Here is an 18283-nt window from a genome sequence, read left to right on the forward strand (position 1 = left end):
AGAAATTTCAGGCACAGGTACATGGAAGAAGCTGTATTGCAGATTTTATACAGGGTGGTTTAAGAGGCAGCAGGCATCTACCTCTCTCCGGACCCCCATTCCCCAAACACATAGCATCCTAAATCAGTCCCACTGAAATCTCTAAGTGTGGTCTTCTAAACACAGTTCATCATCCAACCCTCTACCGAGGGTAGCCAGGCAACTTGTGAGGGGTCTGAGGAAGTCCTTGGCCTCCATCCATAGTGCAGGGGGAAAGGGGAGTACAGGTCAGGCTTAACTGTGGAGCCCTCACCAATCTTAAAACCCCTAGCAGGGCACCAGCCCAAGACTTGGGTTTGGTTCTAGTTTTTGGTTGCGATCTTGCCACCAGACTTTATAACACCAGAGGTCTTAGGGCTAAGGGCTAGATTTGTAATGGGCAAGGCCTCTGTCCCCCAAACTGAGCAGAAACTGCCCTGATGATAATATTTCCTGGGACTTGAAGAAAACGTGAAGGTATGTGGTGAGGCAGGAAACAGAAGGCCTAGAGATGCCTTGCAAAGGTCTGAGGGGTATGAAGTCCCAAAGCACAAATCCCTCAGTCTCAGACTGCCTACTTTCATAGCTCTAGATCTGTACCCCAGCCCAACTGGGCCTTGCTCTGCACTCTGCAGGCAAATGGAGGCTGACTGTTCTGGGCACTCACCTCTGGGCAAGGATATCCAAAACTGGATACAAAACTGGAGCTGCCCTCTGCTTGGCTTGGGGTTTATGGGGCCCCCTGGATGTGATCCTGACTGTTCTGGGGGTAGAACAGGATATTCTCCCTCAAACCTTTGCTCATTTTATACAGGGTAGTTTTGCTGAGCCCTCAGCCCAGAGCACCTGAGCTTAATGAGTCATTTTCAGTGGGATTCTAGATCATCTCTATTACCAGAGCCCTGACCTACCCAATGTAGAAGTTGTCAGAAGTGACTGCAAAGGCTTCAGTGCAAGGGAAGCTTCAGGCCAGACCCAAGCTCTGTCTGCAGCTCAGTTTTCCAGGACCAGGTGGGCTGAGGTGGGGCATACTATGCCCTAAAGGCTTCTGAGAGAAGCTATCTGGGAGTGCTGCTTCAGCAGTTTCTCTTTGTAACATGTATTGCTGAGTTGGGGGGAGAGGTGGGAAGGTGAGACATGAGAGAGACAATGGGGCAGGGTAGTTATTGATGCCCAGCCAACTATTAAACTCATTAAAACAATTTAAACTGTTAAGAAAATTTTTGTGGTTTTATTGTATCATGAGGCATTGAAACATCCGAACAAATCAATATCTGGGCGGTGAGGCAGCTGCTTTCTCCTTCACTTCTTTGGGTTACTAGAGCAACTTGTCAGTAGATTAAAAAACAAAAACAAAACAAAACAAAAAAAAACAACCTTTTGCATTACTTAAGTCTTTCCAAGGCATGCGCTGGTACAACACAAACTTCTCCTGTCAGATGCAACTAGTCTAGCGTCCAAACATCATGCACAATACCCCAGTAGCAGCAGCGCACTGCGCCCGCTCCCACCGCGGCCCTGCTCATTTGTGTATGATATTTGGAGCATCTGGAGGAGTGTGAATAATATTGGGGAGAGGAGGGAGGAGGAAACAGCATGAGTGCCTGGCTGGGAGGAGGTCAGCCGAAGTTGTGCAGGGCAAGCCTGAACATGTCATTGGTGCAAACCCAAGCATCGTTGATGTTCTTTAATAGGAACATCTGGTGGAACCCCATGATGGGGTCTTCATCAGCCTGTGAGGAGAAAAAAAATGATTAAGTAGGCCAAGGAACAGGAAGGGAGTTTAGTGGCAAGGGAACAGGACAAAGAATGCTGACTTTGAGATCAGGCCCTATGGTCTTGGACTCAAATCCCAGTATAGCCAAAGTGTATTTATGAATGTGAATTGATATAATGTACAAAACATGGCACTGGACACATAGGGGCTACAGATGGCAGTTCTCACTGCTACATGCACTTAAACTGTAGAATGCATCACCAATTAGCCACCGTAAGAGAGCAGAAAACACACCTGCTTCTGAGCCCATGTCTCTAAGCAGTGATCAATTTGAAAGAGTTCTGTAGTGCTCACCGCATAACTTACAGTACCTAAAACCTAAATAATCTTAGCGTCTGATTACACCAGTTAGTCCAATTCAGAGAAACTACTGTTAATACTGACTGTGGCCAAGTAGGTGAGAAAAGACTCAAAACGGAGTTCACACTGTAATCAAAGCTCTAACAAAGAGCAAAACAAAGAGCAAAAACGAAGCAATGTCACCTGGTGATGTTTCCTGTCGTGTCATATATAACATTTGCAATGAAAAAAAAAAAAAAAGGCAAGACACCTCCAGCCAAACTGCAGAAGATCAGGATGAAGCATAGTTAAGGCAGGAGCCCAGTTAACCAGTGCTATCTCTAACATTGCTGGGGTTTCTGGGATTTTTCATCAGCAATTAGGCAAATCAGTCTTTCAGGGACTCTGAGTTGGGACAGAAGCAGCAGAATGAACCTGAAGCCAAGTGGGAAATGGGCCATGCTTACTGACCCTATCCTGGAAAATAGGCACCGAGCCCCCTGAAAAGACCTCTTCACTCCCAACGGCCTATCTGAACACAAACTCTGGGCAGGGCATGTTGGACAGGCAGGAAAAACTGACAGGGAAGTCCAGGCCACAAGGCAGGTCCTTCTGGGTCCATGGCAGAGGCCTATGGGGCCCCTCTTTCTGCCCTTTTATTTAACCCAGAAGGCCCCACCTAACCTACGGAGAAGGCCATGGGGCCTATTATTCAGAGTCCCACCGTGACACGGGTCCAGGAGACTGGGACCTGGTCGACGGGCAGCCAACTTGTCCTGCTTTGGAAAGGAGGAGAAGCTTTTTGGAAATTAAAAATCTGGCTTCAGTCTGCTGGAGCACAACAGGTAGGAGTTCCCATGAGAGTTCTTGGGGACTGAGGAGCTGAAGGCTTTGAAGAGGATAGGTCTTGGAAGAGGAAAGGAGAATGCAAACAGAAGCAGGAGTTCCAGGAATCTGCTTTGCTCAGCAGGTGGCGGAGCCAGTAGCCAGCTCAGGAAGTGGCAACATGGACTCCAGCAAGGGACTGCAACTCAGCACCCAGCTGGCCCATCTAGGACCAGCTGCCGACAGAAAGCCCACCTATACCTCAGGGCAGTATGAAGGCCCAGTATCTTAGCACCACAACCCCACCCTGCTCCTATACCTCTTGTCCCTTTTCCAGAAAGGCTCTAAACCTGTACTCTCCAATAGTACTTTCTGTAACAACAGAATCAGTCTGTGTCTGCACTGTCCAATAGGCAGTCACAGTGACTGACTATAAGCACTTGAAATATACTTAGTTCGGCTGAGGAACTCCATTTTAACTTTCATTTTAATTAATGCAATTTAAAAATTGCCATTAAAATTGAAACATAATATAAAAATGTGACTAGTGGTTATTGTATTGAATTATACAGCTCTAGACACCGAGTGTCCCTTGATAAGCAGGTCACATGACAGGGAAGGCAGGTGCGCAGGGCTCTCCTCTGCCTGCCCACTCCTCCCTACCAGCACTATTACCTTGAGCTGGCCCACAACCATGCTGATGATGCAGCTATCTGGCGTGGGCTGATGGTCCTGCGCCGTGATGCTGTGCTGGATTTTCTGGAACGGAAGGCTCTGCAAAAGAAAGAGGGGGTGATGGGCTGTGGCCAGCAAGGCAGGGAAGTAGCTGCTTGCAGCATGACCCTGGCCTTTACTTACAGACAACTTCTCCACAATGGCAGCTTTCCCCTGGAATTGCTGTCCTTCCCACGTAAGGCATGATGCGTCAATCTGAAAACCAGAAAACATGGGGTCAGGGCCTCAGAGAAAAAGGAATTTATCTCTGAGTCCCTGAAAAGGACCTTGTTTGGAAAAATGAGTCCAAAACTCAATTACCCTATCTGTAAAGAAGGGAACTGAAGGTAGTTTCCATACTTTACACTACTAACAACCTCTTTAATTACACCCTATCTTCCCAGAGCCCAGGCTCTGAAAAGCTAACAAAATACAAACCTATTTAGTAAGTTCATTTCCTGGTTTTTATTCAAGAAGTTATATGCCCCCTGGGGGCATCTGGGTGGCTCAGTTGGTCAGGTGTCTGACTCTTGATTTCAGGTCAGGTCATGATCTCACAATTCATAAGCTAGACCCCTGTGTCGGGCTTTGAGCTGATAGCATGGAGCCTGCTTGGGATTCTCTCTGTCCCTCCCCCGCTCTCTCTCTCTCTGAAAATAAATAAATAAACTAAAAAACAAAAACAAAAACAAAGAAGTTATATGGCCTCTGATATGCATGAGCCCTAGGCTGCCTATTATGTGGTCAAGGCTCAGCCAAAAGTCATCCTGCTATGTGGTCAGTCAGCACCAGTACTAGAGAAGCCCATGAGAAATAACTTGGAAACATTCTATGTTCAATTACCATCTCTAGAGCTCAGGCTGAATTCTACTGAGGCCACTCCCATAAGGACACCCATGAGGTGAGGGAAGAATGGAGGCTGACAAGGCCTCCCAAGGCCTAGCCTGGGACCCTACCTACATCAACATGCAACCCACTAGTTTCATCCCCTCCCCTCCATATTTTTCCTGCCATAGACTTCAGGGGCAGAACTCAAAACTGCCTTTGCTACTTACCAGCTATAATATTTGGCAAGTTACATATTTTTCTATTTTCTGATCTTTATTTTTTTTATTTTTTAAAAAAAAATTTTTTTTTTTAAACGTTTATTTATTTTTGAGACAGAGAGAGACAGAGCATGAACGGGGGAGGGTCAGAGAGAGGGAGACACAGAATCTGAAACAGGCTCCAGGCTCTGAGCTGTCAGCATAGAGCCCAACGCGGGGCTCGAACTCACGGACCGCGAGATCATGACCTGAGCCGAAGTCGGCCGCTTAACCGACTGAGCTACCCAGGCGCCCCTCTATTTTCTGATCTTTAAAAGAGACATATGCTGAGGATTATACAAAATGACATACATAAAGCATTCTTTTAGGACCATGCTCTCTTCTCTGGGTCGGGGCTGCTTTCATTGATTTTAAGAAGCAAATAAAACAGAAATGCCAGGATCCCAGAGTCATATCAGTTCAAGTTTTTAAAACTCTCTATGATGACAACCAAATAATGCATTTACTGGATTTGGCTTTCCACTGGTAAGATCCCTTTCTTTTCTTCAGACTTGACCCCGAGTTTCTGGAGACACAGAGAGAGCTTTGCCCCACAGCCCAGTCAGGTTCTCAGGCTATGCTGGATGACTCCTATCATTTCCATTCTGGACAGACCTGCTAGAAATGGCCTGATCAATCACATTACTGTGACTGAGTCCTGGCAGGGTCAAATACAAGTAGCTCTTGGTATACATGATCATTAAAATAGCAAGTGACGGGGCGCCTGGGTGGCGCAGTCGGTTAAGCGTCCGACTTCAGCCAGGTCACGATCTCGCGGTCCGTGAGTTCGAGCCCCGCGTCGGGCTCTGGGCTGATGGCTCGGAGCCTGGAGCCTGTTTCCGATTCTGTGTCTCCCTCTCTCTCTCTGCCCCTCCCCCATTCATGCTCTGTCTCTCTCTGTCCCAAAAATAAAAAAAAAAAAAAAAAAAAAAAAAACACACACAAAAAAACGTTAAAATAGCAAGTGCCTGCCTAGAAGAGTTAAAGACACACCAGTCTCCCTGGGCTAACCCCATTTGTTTACCATGAGCATTCCGGGGTGTTTGGCCCTCAAAAGGAAACTTGGACCTAAGACCTCCAGGAGAACTCAGTTTTGCATTGATGATGCTCATACCTGCCACTTCCAGAAAGCACCATGAGCCTTAGCATCTGTCTGCTGCTGCCCAATCTGGAACCAGAGGCACTCTCAGGACCATGGAATGGCAAGCCCGTAACAACCCGCCAAGGATACAGGATCCCTACTCTTATGGAAGATGACAGAAGGGAACGTGTAGACCAGGTAGTTGGGCTAAGCCTCAGGCCCCTTCTGCCACAGACAGAAGCTTAGATAGAAGAGTATAGCCAAATCCGGTAAGGGCTGCTAGAACTTGTGAACTGGACACACTGGCCCAACATCTGAATGGATCCCTTGGGGACCCTGTTCAGGCCCTAGAGCTGGAGACTTACATAAATTGCGCCTAGTTGGGTTCTGTCGTTATCAAATAACTGGTAGTAATGTTGAATGAAGCTGGATCCAATCTGCTCCCAAATTGGCTTGTCTCCCATTCTGGAGCGTCACCCGGCCTCACTGAGACCTGCAAGATCAGCAAGACATGGAGGGAAGTGTTGGTACCAAGGGAACACGAGGTAGCCAGCTGCGGTTTCTTCACTGACCCCTACCCCTCCTGGCCTCCTCGAGGAGGGAGTCTTTTGGTGAGGTCTGTTATAGAGAGGTCCTGGAGAATTGGTAGGAGGCCCCTCCCAATACAGACCAGTGCAGGGAGCCCAGAGGTGGACCAGACTCAGATTCTCCTTTGAGGAGCTCTGGCTAATGAAACAAAGGGGCTCCCAGGATGTGGAGCACATAGGATAGGTGCTGAGGGTGGAGCCAGGACAGTCAGAGCAAGCCCAATGGGGGGTGGGGCTTTAAGAAGGAGCTAACGACACACACTCTCCCCACATGTTTTAATTCTCTCAACAATCTGTTCTTCCCACTTTGCAAGTCAGAAATTACAGATATCTGTGTAATGTCCTTAGTCCCATCAACATTGCCCCAGGGCTATATCAAGAGGTGGAGGAAGACCCAGTGAGAGTAGGGGGAGATGTCTCCTCAAGTCCTCACTTGCAATAAAACAGCAAGTGATCCTCCATTTTAGTCTTAAGGGAGCAGTTTACTTCTTTGAGCACAGGTAATATCTATTCATTTCTTCATGACAGTGTTACCCCTACCCACTTCAGAGATGGGAACATGAATTCAAAGAATCAGAGAGTAATACTGAGGGGGTCTGGGAAGGGAAACAGAGGCGGTTATCTCTTCACACTCCCCATCCCAGCACTGCCTCCGTTGGAAGGGGCTGCCCTTCTCTGGTCTTTGGGGGGGTAGGCGGGGAGACCCCCTCCCAGCTATAGACATCACAGCTCCAAGGCTTGCTAGAAGGAAACTCAAGCCGTAGACGAGAGCCACTCTGGCTTTGCTAGGCCCCTCCCAGATAGGAAGCCCACATCTCACTGAAGGATACCACAATGGCAGACTTGTATTTTGTTCCACAGTTGTGTCTGACTACCTCCCCATCTTCTGACAACAGGACTCTGAACCAAAGCAGTGAGGAGTTGCGTTGTGTCTGTTAATGGCAGACAACCATTAACAGTGGTGGGACCTGATGCAAGTCATTGCCCCAAGAAGGGCCTCAGCTCCCTCCTCTGTAAGGGGGTGGAACCCTGATGTTGCCAGTGGTTGTGAAGCCTCACCAAGGGAACCTGCTAGTTCACTCTAGTCCCTATGACCTCACCCAAGGCCAGAGGAGCCAGCCGGGATAGATAATGTAGAGGGCCAGTGGCTTAGTCCCAATCCAGCCAATCTCCCAGCCTATGACCAATACTTCAGCCAATGAGGGGCCAGGAAGATGAGCCAGCTTTATTTTAGGTCCCATAGGAGGTGGTGGCACTAAAAATAGGAGCTCAGTGCTAAGATGACTAAGAAATGTCCAAGAAAAGTCTAAAACAAGCAGAAGAGAAAGACTGGACCCAGGCACGCCTGCTACACAGGAATACAAGGTGTGTCCCAGTTTATACTCTGCCAAGAAACAAATCAACTTGTAGGAAAAGCATAGGGTCAAAAGCTAGTCTCAGCTGCTGTCATGGTCACATTTCCAAGGGGTCAGACTGTAGCTACCCCCCCCCCTCCCACTCCCAGCCATCTCTACTGCATCTCAAATCTCTGCCTCTTCCAACCTAATATTCACTATGTTTGGCTCATTCACTGTGGCCCAGCCCCATGGTATCCTACCCCAAGAGCTCTGGGGCAGAGGGAAAGCTAGAAGAATGGGTAAGGGCCATCTCTCCCTCTGTCCTTGGCAAGGTTGGGCAGTCCTCAGGGAAGGTCTTGGAGAAAGAGTATGCCGATCAGAAGAAAAAGCATAAGTATGTGTCTGGGCACAAGAAAAGAGATAAGGGCAGGGAACAGGAAGCTGGAGATGGAGGGTAAGGGAAAATAAGGCTAAATAAAAGCTGACCCAAAGACAAGAAAAGTGGTGCCATGTGGTAGGACAGTGATGCAGAGGAAGTATGGGGGGGGGTCTCCTTTTTCAATATTGTTCTTAAGGTATGTTAACTTGCCAATACAAAAACTACTTGGCAGAAGTAGTGGTGGAGTGAAGAGGGAGGACAGATAAAGGGACAGAAAGACACTTTGGTCCAGTGGGGCAGGGCAAAGTGTGTTTTCCTAAGGAATGAGACTGCTTGGGGGCACCAGAAAGTGTGAGAAGGAACCTTCAAAACTATGTAGACTGAGGCCTTTTCCAAATAGGGTCCCTGAAGCCAATACCAACCTTGTTATTGGCCTGTTTGACCCTGATATGTTTATTTCCAGGTACTGATCATGGTAGCCATGTGGTCAGATTCCATTGTCATCCCACTTTACAGGTGGGAAAACTGAGGTTTAGTGATATGTCTTGCCCCAAGTCCATCTAGTACATCAGGGCTTACACTGGGTCCTCTGGTTGAAGTCAGCACTTTCTTTCTGCTAAATATGTGCCCCTGAGCTCTAAACCACAAAGCTGGCCATGTCTCTTCTGTACAACAGCCTCACCTTTGGATTAAATCTTGAAACTCCACAGATATGCATCCATACCTGTCCCTGTCTCCCTAGCATTCTGTCCTACCTCCATCCAGCTCACACACAAATAGAACAGAACTCACTCAGTGCTTGCTCACTGATTTTTGCCCCACCCTCACCCTATGAGTCCCCCTACTGGGATGTCCTCCCTCCTCTCATCTGTCTGGTCAAGTTCCTACTCTTCCCTCAGATTCCATCTATTTGGGTCCTCCTTCCCAGACTCATATGTTGACCCCAACCCCATGTGCAAAACCATATTAACACAGCCAGGGCTCACTCCTCTGCCTAAACATTGTGGCTCTGGTCTGGGAGGGTTCCAGTGTGGTTCCTGCCACACCCACTCCATCCCACCCCAATCCCTTAGCACAGAGTGTGGCTCAGCAAACTACAGGATTTACAGTTTGACTCCAAATCTCCCATAAAGCTTTCAACTCTTGGCTGGGAGGCAGCATTCCTGCATCCAGAAAAAGAAGCAGGGAGCAAAGTCCCCCCCCCCCCCCCCATCCCAAGCAACACAGGGATGGGTCTGGGCCAGGCTGGGAGGATGTTCCCCAGGATGGCCAGCAAGCCCTGACCTTGATTCTAATACATATACTGCAGAAAGAACAGTCTAAAAAGAAAAATGCCAAGGCTCAGAAGCAGCCTCATATCAGGATGGGGACTGACCTTCGTGACGGCTTCTCCTACAGTTCTTCCAAGAGGACCGCTGACCACGCCATCTCCTGCTTCACCCCAACAGTCCGCAGGCTGAGTGAGGCCAGGCTCCTCAAGGAGCAGAAATGACCTCGATGACCTCTCGCTCACTGAGCATCAGCCTTCACTGACCTTTAGGTCTCTGTGGGTGCAAAGACCCTCTAAGAATGTCTCAAAAACTGTGACCCTCTCCCAATAAATTTGCACAGAGGTAGGGATGTCCCAGCCTTGCGAATAATTTCAGATTGTTCAGACTCCCTGAGGCTGTCAAGGATCCCAGGGTAAATCTTTTGCCCAAAAAAAAAAAAAAAAAAAAAAAAAAAAAAATCTTTTGTCCAGAAGACCCCATTAGACAACAGAAAATTTTCATTTCTATCCTCAAATTCTGGGTCAGTGTTTCCAGTGACAAAACTTTAAAAAAATTTTTTTTAATTTTTTTTTTTTTTTTTTTTGAAGGAGAGAGAGACAGAGTGTGAGTGGAGGAGGGGCAGAGAGAGAGGGAGACACAGAATCGGAAGCAGGCTCCGGGCTCTGAGCTGTCAGCACAGAGCCAGACGCGGGGCTCGAACCCATGAACTGTGAGATCATGACCTGAGCCGAAGTCGGACGCTCAACCGACTGAGCCACCCAGATGCCCCTCCAGTGACAAAACTTAAATAGCAGTGTCTACCTGATAACATCTCATTTTTACTAATACGTATTAGGTATAGACATGTGCTAAAGGCTTTACATGCATTTGGTCCTAACACCCTGTCACTCGATTCCCACATTAGAGACGAGCAAAATGAAGCTCAGAAAGGTTAGCTAACTTGTTCAAGGCCATAAGCCTAATGGGTGGTCTAACTAGATGGAACCAGGTTTAGTGGACTCCAGAGCCAGGACTCCCAGAGACAACAGGTTGGAGGTAAAAATGAGTAGACCACCCAGTGAGACAGGTGCTCCTGGGCACATAGCACTGAAGCCCTAACCTCTAACCTTGACTTTCTCAGAGAGGGGCAAGACAGGCCTGAACCAGGGCTTCTGCCTCCAAACAAAGGCACCAGGCAGACTTCCACACCAAACCCAAACAAAAGGCGTTTTCATGGGGGATGATCTCACAGTTTTCCCAAACGTGCGAAGTCACAGCCCAGTTCTACCATCTCAGCAAGTCAGAGATCCTGGCCTAGCTGGACCTGGGGCAGGGCTGGGGGCAGGAGAGTGATGGGGAAGAGGATGTTCCAAACTCCAGACTGATACAGAGAAAGACCCATGTTTGTCTTTTTTTGAGCACCCATCACCAAGGCCTGCAGGGCATGTCAGCAGATACACCAAGCTTCTAGGGGGATCCTTGAAGTCAGCATCAACCATGGCCATTACTCTCATACATCCTATGGCCCTCCAGTGACTTCCCTCCCATTCTCCACTGACAGTCTCAACCACTTAGACTGCCTTCAAGGCCCCTGGGTGACCTGCCCTCCTGGCTGTCCAACCTCATCTGCCACCCAACCCACCCCTCGCCCCTCCTCTACTGCCAGTCTGGGCATGTCCCTGTTCCTGGAACATGCTGAGCCTGTTCTCACCCAAGAGCTTTGCAACTGTTGATCCTTCTACCCAGATCACTATTCTCTCTGGATCTTCATTTGTCTGCTCCTTGTCACATATGTGTCAGCTCAAATGTCACCTCCTCACAGACACCTTCTCTGTCCGTTCAGTCTAAAGTAACTGGCCACTCATTTCACCATCTTGTATTGTTTTCTTAGCACTTATCACTGAATGAGATTGTCACACTTAACATATTTGTTTATGCTCTGTCTCCCTGACCTGGGCATCCCTGTTGCCATGGTGCCTGGCCCAGCTCTCCTTCTCTGGAGGAGGAGCAAATTCTGGGTGAACCCTGCCGAATTTAAGTGACCCACCTCCTCTCTACCTGCACCTTCTGTCTAAGTCATCAGGAAACAGTCCTTTGTCAACTACCCAGTCATCTGTCTATTGGAGGGCTTGGTCCAACCCCCTCACTTATTCCCAAAGCCCTGGTCACCTGAAAGAAGGTCAGCTGTGGCTCAACAGCAGGCACACAACCACACCCTCAAAGGCTTGGCCTCTAGCCTATTCCTCCTCTCCCTTGTTGTATGACCCTTTGACCCTGTTTCCTCACCAGTAATTGGGGATGTTAGGGGTAATCAACTGAGGGTATAAAGGAAGACCCAGCTGCAAGGAGTCAGTCAGGTCCTAAGTGAACACCGAGGTCAAGAACTAGAAAGAAGGTGGTTACCTCAGCCTCCTACAAGGATACCACACCATGGAACAGCCTCAATCCAGGACTCCCAACTGCCTAGTCCACCATTCCCCTGCCTGAAGTCTGGAGAGAAATCAGCCAAGGTCTAGTGCCGGCATGGCTGGCCAGGACAGAACCCTTTCCTGGGGCAGACCCCTGAGGCCTAAGTGCCTCCAGTGAGGGCCTTTTCCTCCTCTTTGGCCTGGAGGAGGGATCCAGAACCTTCAGGACACCCTGGCCAGCCCAGAAGCTAATTCCTGAGATCTGCATTCTGGTCCCTCTGCTCTGTACTTACTCAGACCCTAAGTAGCCTCCCTTTCCCACATGACCCAGAGATTTCTAGGGACCCTGTCCTAGACAGCTCCCATCCATGAACTGAACCCCAGGCCATGAACTTACTGGTCAGGTATACATGGACTTGGCTCCCCAGTTGGGCCTAAAGCCCCTAAGTGACCACCCCCATGGTCTGCTACCACCATGCCTGGCTAATACTGCCATGACACTCTGAGACTGAGGTGAGCAGAGGAATAAAGGGATGCACACGGAGTCTCCGGAGTGCTGAATGGAATGACTTCTTCTGTAAGCAAAACAGTTACATATGAGGGCGCCTGGGTGTCTCAGTCAGTTGAGCGTCCGACTTCAGCTCAGGTCATGGTCTCACAGTTTGTAGGTTTGAGCTCCATGTCAGGCTCTGTGCTGACAGCTCAGAGCCTGGAGCCTGCTTCGGATTCTGTGTCTCTCTAGCTCTCTGCCCCTCCCCCACTCACGGTCTGTCTCTCTCTCTCAAAAATAAAAAAAATAAACGTAAAAAAAAACAGTTACATGTGTTCTCTCATTTGAGCCTCACAGCTGCAAACCTAGTATGATTACCATCATTTTATAGATGCAGAAACCAGGACTCCAAGAGGTTAAGAAAAAATTCAAGACTACATAGGGCCACTGGCATAGCCAGCATTAAGATATCCACAAAACTGGCTTGGACTAGAACAGCTGTGAGCCAATGTCAAGTAGCATAAAGTGTAGAGGTAACAAATGAAGTGCTGAGGAATGGAGCCCAGGCCTTTTCTTGCCCTCTGAAATCAACAAATTCCATTCCCCTCAGTACAGAAAGACCCTCAGTGCATGCTCAACTGGTCAAAGTAGGACTATACCATAGGGACAAGTGAGTACTTGCGTTCGCCTGGGTGTAAAACTACCTCTGCAAATGGAACCAATGTCTCTACACACAGACATCACTCCAGGGGGCAGCAGTCTCTGCCCTGGTGAGACCCAGTGGCTCTGAAGTATCAGAGGCTTTAAGAAACACATTCCAGGGGTGCCTGGGTGGCACAGTCGGTTGAGGGTTCAACTTAAGCTCAGGCCATGATCTCTCAGTTCATGAGTTCGAGCCCCACATCGGGCTCTATGCTGTGAGCGTGGAGCCTGCTTTGGATCCTCTGTTTCCCTCTCTCTTTCTCTCTCACTCTTTCTCTCAAAAATAAATAAACATTAAAGAAAGAGAGAAAGAAAGAAGGAAAGAGAAAGAAAAAAGAAAAAACATCCCAGAATTTCCTCAGTTTACTGAAGCAAACAGTCCTGAGTTCCCAGGCACCTCAAAAATACCACTCTCATGACGGGGAGGTTCTCCTTCTCAGGGGTAGCTCCTCTCCACTCTAGGGACTTAGGGAGTCGGCACATAGCAGGTACCACAAATAGGTAAGGAGTAAGACCCAGGGCAGTAAAAGAAAGCCATAGCAGGTCAGGTGGCCACTAAGACACTTCCACAGTCACAGCCAGACCTGCACAAAGGATTCTTCCCAGGAAGACACATTCTAGCTGACAGGATGAGAAGGAGGATGATTCCACACAAACCTGGTGCCCAGGATGCTGACCAAAATGATCATATCACGTGGGCCTGGAAGTCACTCCAGGGATAACCCACACACTGCTGACTCCCTCAGGGAGCAATTCAGGAATTCTTATCACATATGGTCAAAGCAAGAAAGTCTCAAAGCCAGGGAAGGGGTAGCCAATTCAAATCCAACCTCAAATACACAAACATTCTCAGAGGACCCATCAGCAAAAATTAAATTAAAAAAAAAAAATCTCCATGAGGAGGTTCAGTTCAACAACCCCTGCTCTTTAGAAATCCTGCTCAACTTTCAATGTCCATCCTGCGGAAACGTTTTTGGATCCCCTCTCTCCAAAAGGACTATTCCCTTTTATCTCTGGGGGGTGGGCAGCTCTGTTTCTCACTCTGGGCAGATGTCCTCATGGGTACCATTCAGGAGCACTGGGCATTTGAAAAAAAGTGACCTGAGAGGGTCTTACTGAAAGGGGCAGAAGCCACACACCCAGGCTCCACTCAGGGAATGGGAAGACCACAAAATGCTGGTGAGAGTCCCAGACAGTGGGAGAATGCCCAGCAGAGACCCCTGGGACAGAGAAGCAGGCTGTAGAAGACAGCAGCTAGACCCAAAAGCCACAGCAATCTGGAGTGGTGACAGCATTGCTCAAGGGACCCCAGACCTTCCTGCACACACCAGTGGAAGAATGCCTTGCTCTACGGTTCCTGCTGGAAGCAGAGAGGAGAGTAGGCTCACTAACAGCCTTTCTTCATCTGTGCTCTAGCCCCTTCTTCTGTGCCAAACGACCCTAAGTACATAATAGTAACATTAGCCCTAAGTATGTAATAGTAACATTTCCTCCTTTCCCCAGCACCAGGACTGGGTAGGGCTCATTTTGCTACCTTCAGTTTCAGCTCAGAGCCTATTACACAAAAAGGGCCAAAGAATGGTTGTTGAATAATACTAATCATTGGTAAGAAAGGAAAAGAAAGTTCCAAGAAAGATACTAATGTTCCAGTAGAGGAATCCTAGAATATTTTAATATAAGGTGTCTTCCAGTTCTAAAATTAGACAGCAGAATAAAGTGAGATATGGCTCAGGGGCACCTGGGTGGCTCAGTCGGTTAAGTGTCCAACTTTGGCTCAGGTCATGATCTCACGGTTCATGGGTTCAAGCCCTGCATCAGGGTCTGTGCTGACAGCCCAGAGCCTGGAGCCTGCTTCAGAGTCTGTGTCTCCCTCTCTCTCTGCCCCTCCCCCACTTGTACTTGCATGCACTGTCTCTCTCTCAAAAATAAACAATAATTTTTTTTTTTTTTTAAAGTGAGATGTGGCTCAGAGAGGAGAGGTGCAGGGGCTCCTGGATAGTTCAGTTGGCTAGGCATCCGATTCTTGACATCAGCTCAGGTCATGATCTTGCAGTCATGAGATACAGCTTTGAGTCATGCTGAGAGTGGAACCTGCTTGGGATTCTTTCTCTCCCTCTCTCTCTGCCCCTCCGCCAGCACACATGCGTGCTCTTTCTCTCTCAAAATAAATAAAAACTTAAAAAAAAAAAAAGAAGTGCACTCTATGTCACTAAAGGACCTAGTTTAGAGTTGATAACCTAGGCATCCTCACACCCTGCCCCCATGCTTATGCAGCCACATCTCGACTGCTTCATGCCAAACTCCACTTCCAAGTCAGCCCTATGTGAATAGAAGGTGCAGACAGATTCTGGAGAATCTCAGGACTCTCTTCTTATCTCTGAGATACAGATGGCCTGCCAAATTCCAGAAAGATCAAGGACTTCTGGGGGTCAGGATGCCGGGTAATGGCTAGTTAAGCCCAGACACAGAAGTTATAGAAAACTTCTAGGATTGGAATGAGGGAGAAACCGGAATTCTTCCTCCTCCTGGGTAATCTTCAAGAAGGAATGGTATCTTTTTGACCCTGAAGAAAACCATTATCATAAAGTCACTTAGGGCCTTGGAATGTGCAAACTGATCCATAGCAGTAAGCCTACCTCACGTGAAACCTGTGTCCTAGACAAAAGGAATCCTGACAATCTTCAGAGGGTCTTGAAACAGCTGTCTCTAGTACTAAGAGATTCTATCACAGGGATCCTGTGTATGTTCTTAGGGCAGTCCCTTCTTCTTGCCCATGTCCACTAGCAAACCAGACCTCTCCTGAGCTTGCTGAATGAACCTGACTTCCACATGTTTATGGGCCAGCATGTGGACTAGGAGGTTTGAGTACACAGGGAAGGGAATCAGGAGATCAGGACAGATCTTTGCCTGTTCTCCTTAATCAGGGAGAATGACTAGACAAAGCAATTCAACTGCAGAAAAACTGCCAAAGCTAGAGCCCAATGACCAGAAAAATATCACCCGGGGAAATACTCAAGGGAAAAAAAAAAGTCCAGCGGTGGTGGCTTCCTGCATCATGGGCCTAACTCAACTTTCTTAAGAGATCTGCTTGCTGCTGAAGCCAGACCTACGGAGACTTAGCTGCTTCTTTAATCCTCACAAAAACTATAGCTCAGAAGCTATACTGGGTCAGAGGAATCAAGACTCGACAAGCTGTCTCTTCCCAAAATCCCATGGTCCTCTCTGGACTGGTCTCTTAATATATCATCACTCAATCAGAAATACCTTTACAAAGCCTGTCAGAAGACTACTCTAAGGCTAGATACTCCTCTTCTCCCAGGACTCAAGGGGGTCATTGGATTCATCAATGAAGGCAATTTCTCAAGGTTCAACCAGCCTCCTGCCTGTAAACAGGTTACTCCACCTGGTGAGAAGTGAGCAAGCATGTGAGAGAAGCCTGACTTTCTGCAACTTTCAACTCTAGTTCTCCCACCCACGCTTCAGAAGAGCCCCAGAATCTGAATCTGAGCCCCGCGGCCCAAATGTGCTCACCGCCAATGTCACCTCAAGCCCAGTCTCTTATTTGGCACTGGGCTTATGGACTTCAGGTCTGAATCCTACTTTCCCCTCCATTAAATCCAACCTTATCACCACCAATCTTACGGAATCATTCTCCTCTGGGGAAGAGGGCAAATGACTGGAAAGGGCAGATGTGAGGATTAGAATGCACTGGAGCAGGTCTAATAACATGTTGGGGGCTCTCATATCCAACCTCACCTCCTAGGCTTTTTCCTCCCCTCCTCCACTAATACAGCCGGCCAACCCAACCACAGCTGAGGCCTGGTCTCTGATAGAAGGGCGGGGTCTGAGCCTACCAGTCCAGAGCCGCTTCCTCGCATCAGGCCAGATCCTCCAAGGCTGGAGGAGGGTTAAGTCCCACATGGAACCCTCTCGCTCCAGATTCCCTGACCCTACTCTCCACGCAGGAACCTACGCATGAGTTCCACAGAGTGGGAGTTAGGTTTTGTGCACTCCCAACGTGCAGACAAGCAGGGGAGAAGCATTCACCTATATCCTAGCCTTGCTATGGTTGGGAAACGGATGAGAGTCCTAATCCCGGGCTGCGGCAGGAAAGCGCCCTTACCCAATGCTGACTCCGGAGCGGGCCGGGTGGCGCTTGCCCATCCCCGGATCCTTCGCTGGCGGGTGGCAGGACGTGGGGCTGGGGTCGTCCCGCTAGCCTGCCTGCAGAGCTTGCGCGACTCGGGCAGGCCGGGCTAGGCCAGACGGGGCGGGGCCCGGAGAGCCCCATCCGGGTGGTCTGGACCAGAGAAAAAAAAGCCTGGCCACAGCGCAGTCCGCTGCACCCGCTATAGGCACCACACTGCCGGATAGGCGCCTGTCTCTGTGTTCCCCTCGGCCGCCGCCTCAAAGGACCGGCGGGAGGCGGAGCCGCGCGCGACACATGGCCCCGTCCCCGCGCGGCTTTGGGCCGCCGGTGGGGGTGGGGGGGCGCCCGGAGACTGGTAGCGGAGGCTCCAGGCGGCCCAGAGCGCGGCTCTAGCGGCCTAGCCCCCGCCCCGGCGCGCTAGCCCCGACACTCACCCGAGGGGCTGGCACGATGGCGGCAGCGGCGGCGGCGGCGGCGGCAACCCAGCGCGGTCTGCGACCGACTGTCCCTTCCCCCCTGCCTTCCCTCGCCACCCCGCTGCACTCTGGGAAACGCAGTTCCCCCGACCTCCTTTCTGGCGTAGGTGCGCCAGGAGAAAACTACAGTTCCCAGTGTGCTATGCGCTGGGGACCAGCCACAGCCCTCAGCGCGGGAGGTGAGGCTAAGCCAGGGAGGGAGGCTGCCAGGGCGAGCCCCTGAGAATTGTGGTCTAGCGGAAGCCTCTGGAACACCCGAGGTTGGCGCCAGGCAAGGGTCAGGGCTCAGTTGTCGCCAGGTCCCAGCTGGTCTGGCCCCGCCCAAGTTGCGCGGTCTTTTGGAGTGGGCCCCGCCTCCGTGCCTGGCCAGGCCCCAAGCAGGCCTAGCCGCCCCTCCCTGGGCCCCTGGGCTGTTTCCGCTCCCGAACTCCCCTCCTCTTCGGTGCTCTGGCCACCACTTCGACTCTTCGGAGCGGTTCTCTAAAGCTAGCCAGGGCAAAAGCCATAGTTTCTGCTGTCCCAATGTTCATGCGCCCAGCCCGGCCCAAAGCTGGTTTCGAGCAGTCGAGGCTTTTCCTTCGGCTGGAGACTCAAATGCTCAAGTGGGGCTCAGCTGGAGACAAAGAGTAATCTTGTACAGTTCGGGTCTTCAAAACCTAGTCATACGGTGGTTTTTTTGTTGTTGTTGCTGTTGTTCGTTTTATTTTACTTTTTGCAGCAGGCGG

The 18283-nt window shown here is 49.6% G+C and overlaps 1 protein-coding gene across 4 annotated transcripts; it reads right to left on the reverse strand.

Moving 5' to 3' along the window:
* Nucleotides 1-1227: 1227 nt before the first annotated feature.
* On the reverse strand, nucleotides 1228-17668 carry NUTF2 (nuclear transport factor 2). Of its 4 annotated transcripts, none has more exons than XM_027076025.2 (6): nucleotides 17517-17637; nucleotides 9458-9626; nucleotides 6145-6272; nucleotides 3758-3829; nucleotides 3575-3673; nucleotides 1228-1751 (listed from the first exon to the last, which is right to left on the reverse strand). In XM_027076025.2, the coding sequence occupies exons 3-6, from the start codon at nucleotides 6241-6243 to the stop codon at nucleotides 1638-1640; spliced, it is 384 nt and encodes a 127-aa protein (XP_026931826.1). In that variant the 5' UTR covers nucleotides 6244-6272; nucleotides 9458-9626; nucleotides 17517-17637; the 3' UTR covers nucleotides 1228-1637. The 4 variants fall into 4 exon arrangements, with proteins under 4 accessions (XP_026931826.1, XP_053066740.1, XP_026931825.1 ...); XM_053210765.1 differs by lacking the exon at nucleotides 17517-17637 and adding an exon at nucleotides 16197-16335; XM_027076024.2 differs by lacking the exon at nucleotides 9458-9626 and having other exon boundaries at nucleotides 17517-17668.
* Between the last annotated feature and the right edge of the window lie 615 nt (nucleotides 17669-18283).

The sequence above is a fragment of the Acinonyx jubatus genome, chromosome E2, assembly GCF_027475565.1.
Source record: "Acinonyx jubatus isolate Ajub_Pintada_27869175 chromosome E2, VMU_Ajub_asm_v1.0, whole genome shotgun sequence".
Lineage (NCBI taxonomy): Eukaryota > Metazoa > Chordata > Mammalia > Carnivora > Felidae > Acinonyx > Acinonyx jubatus.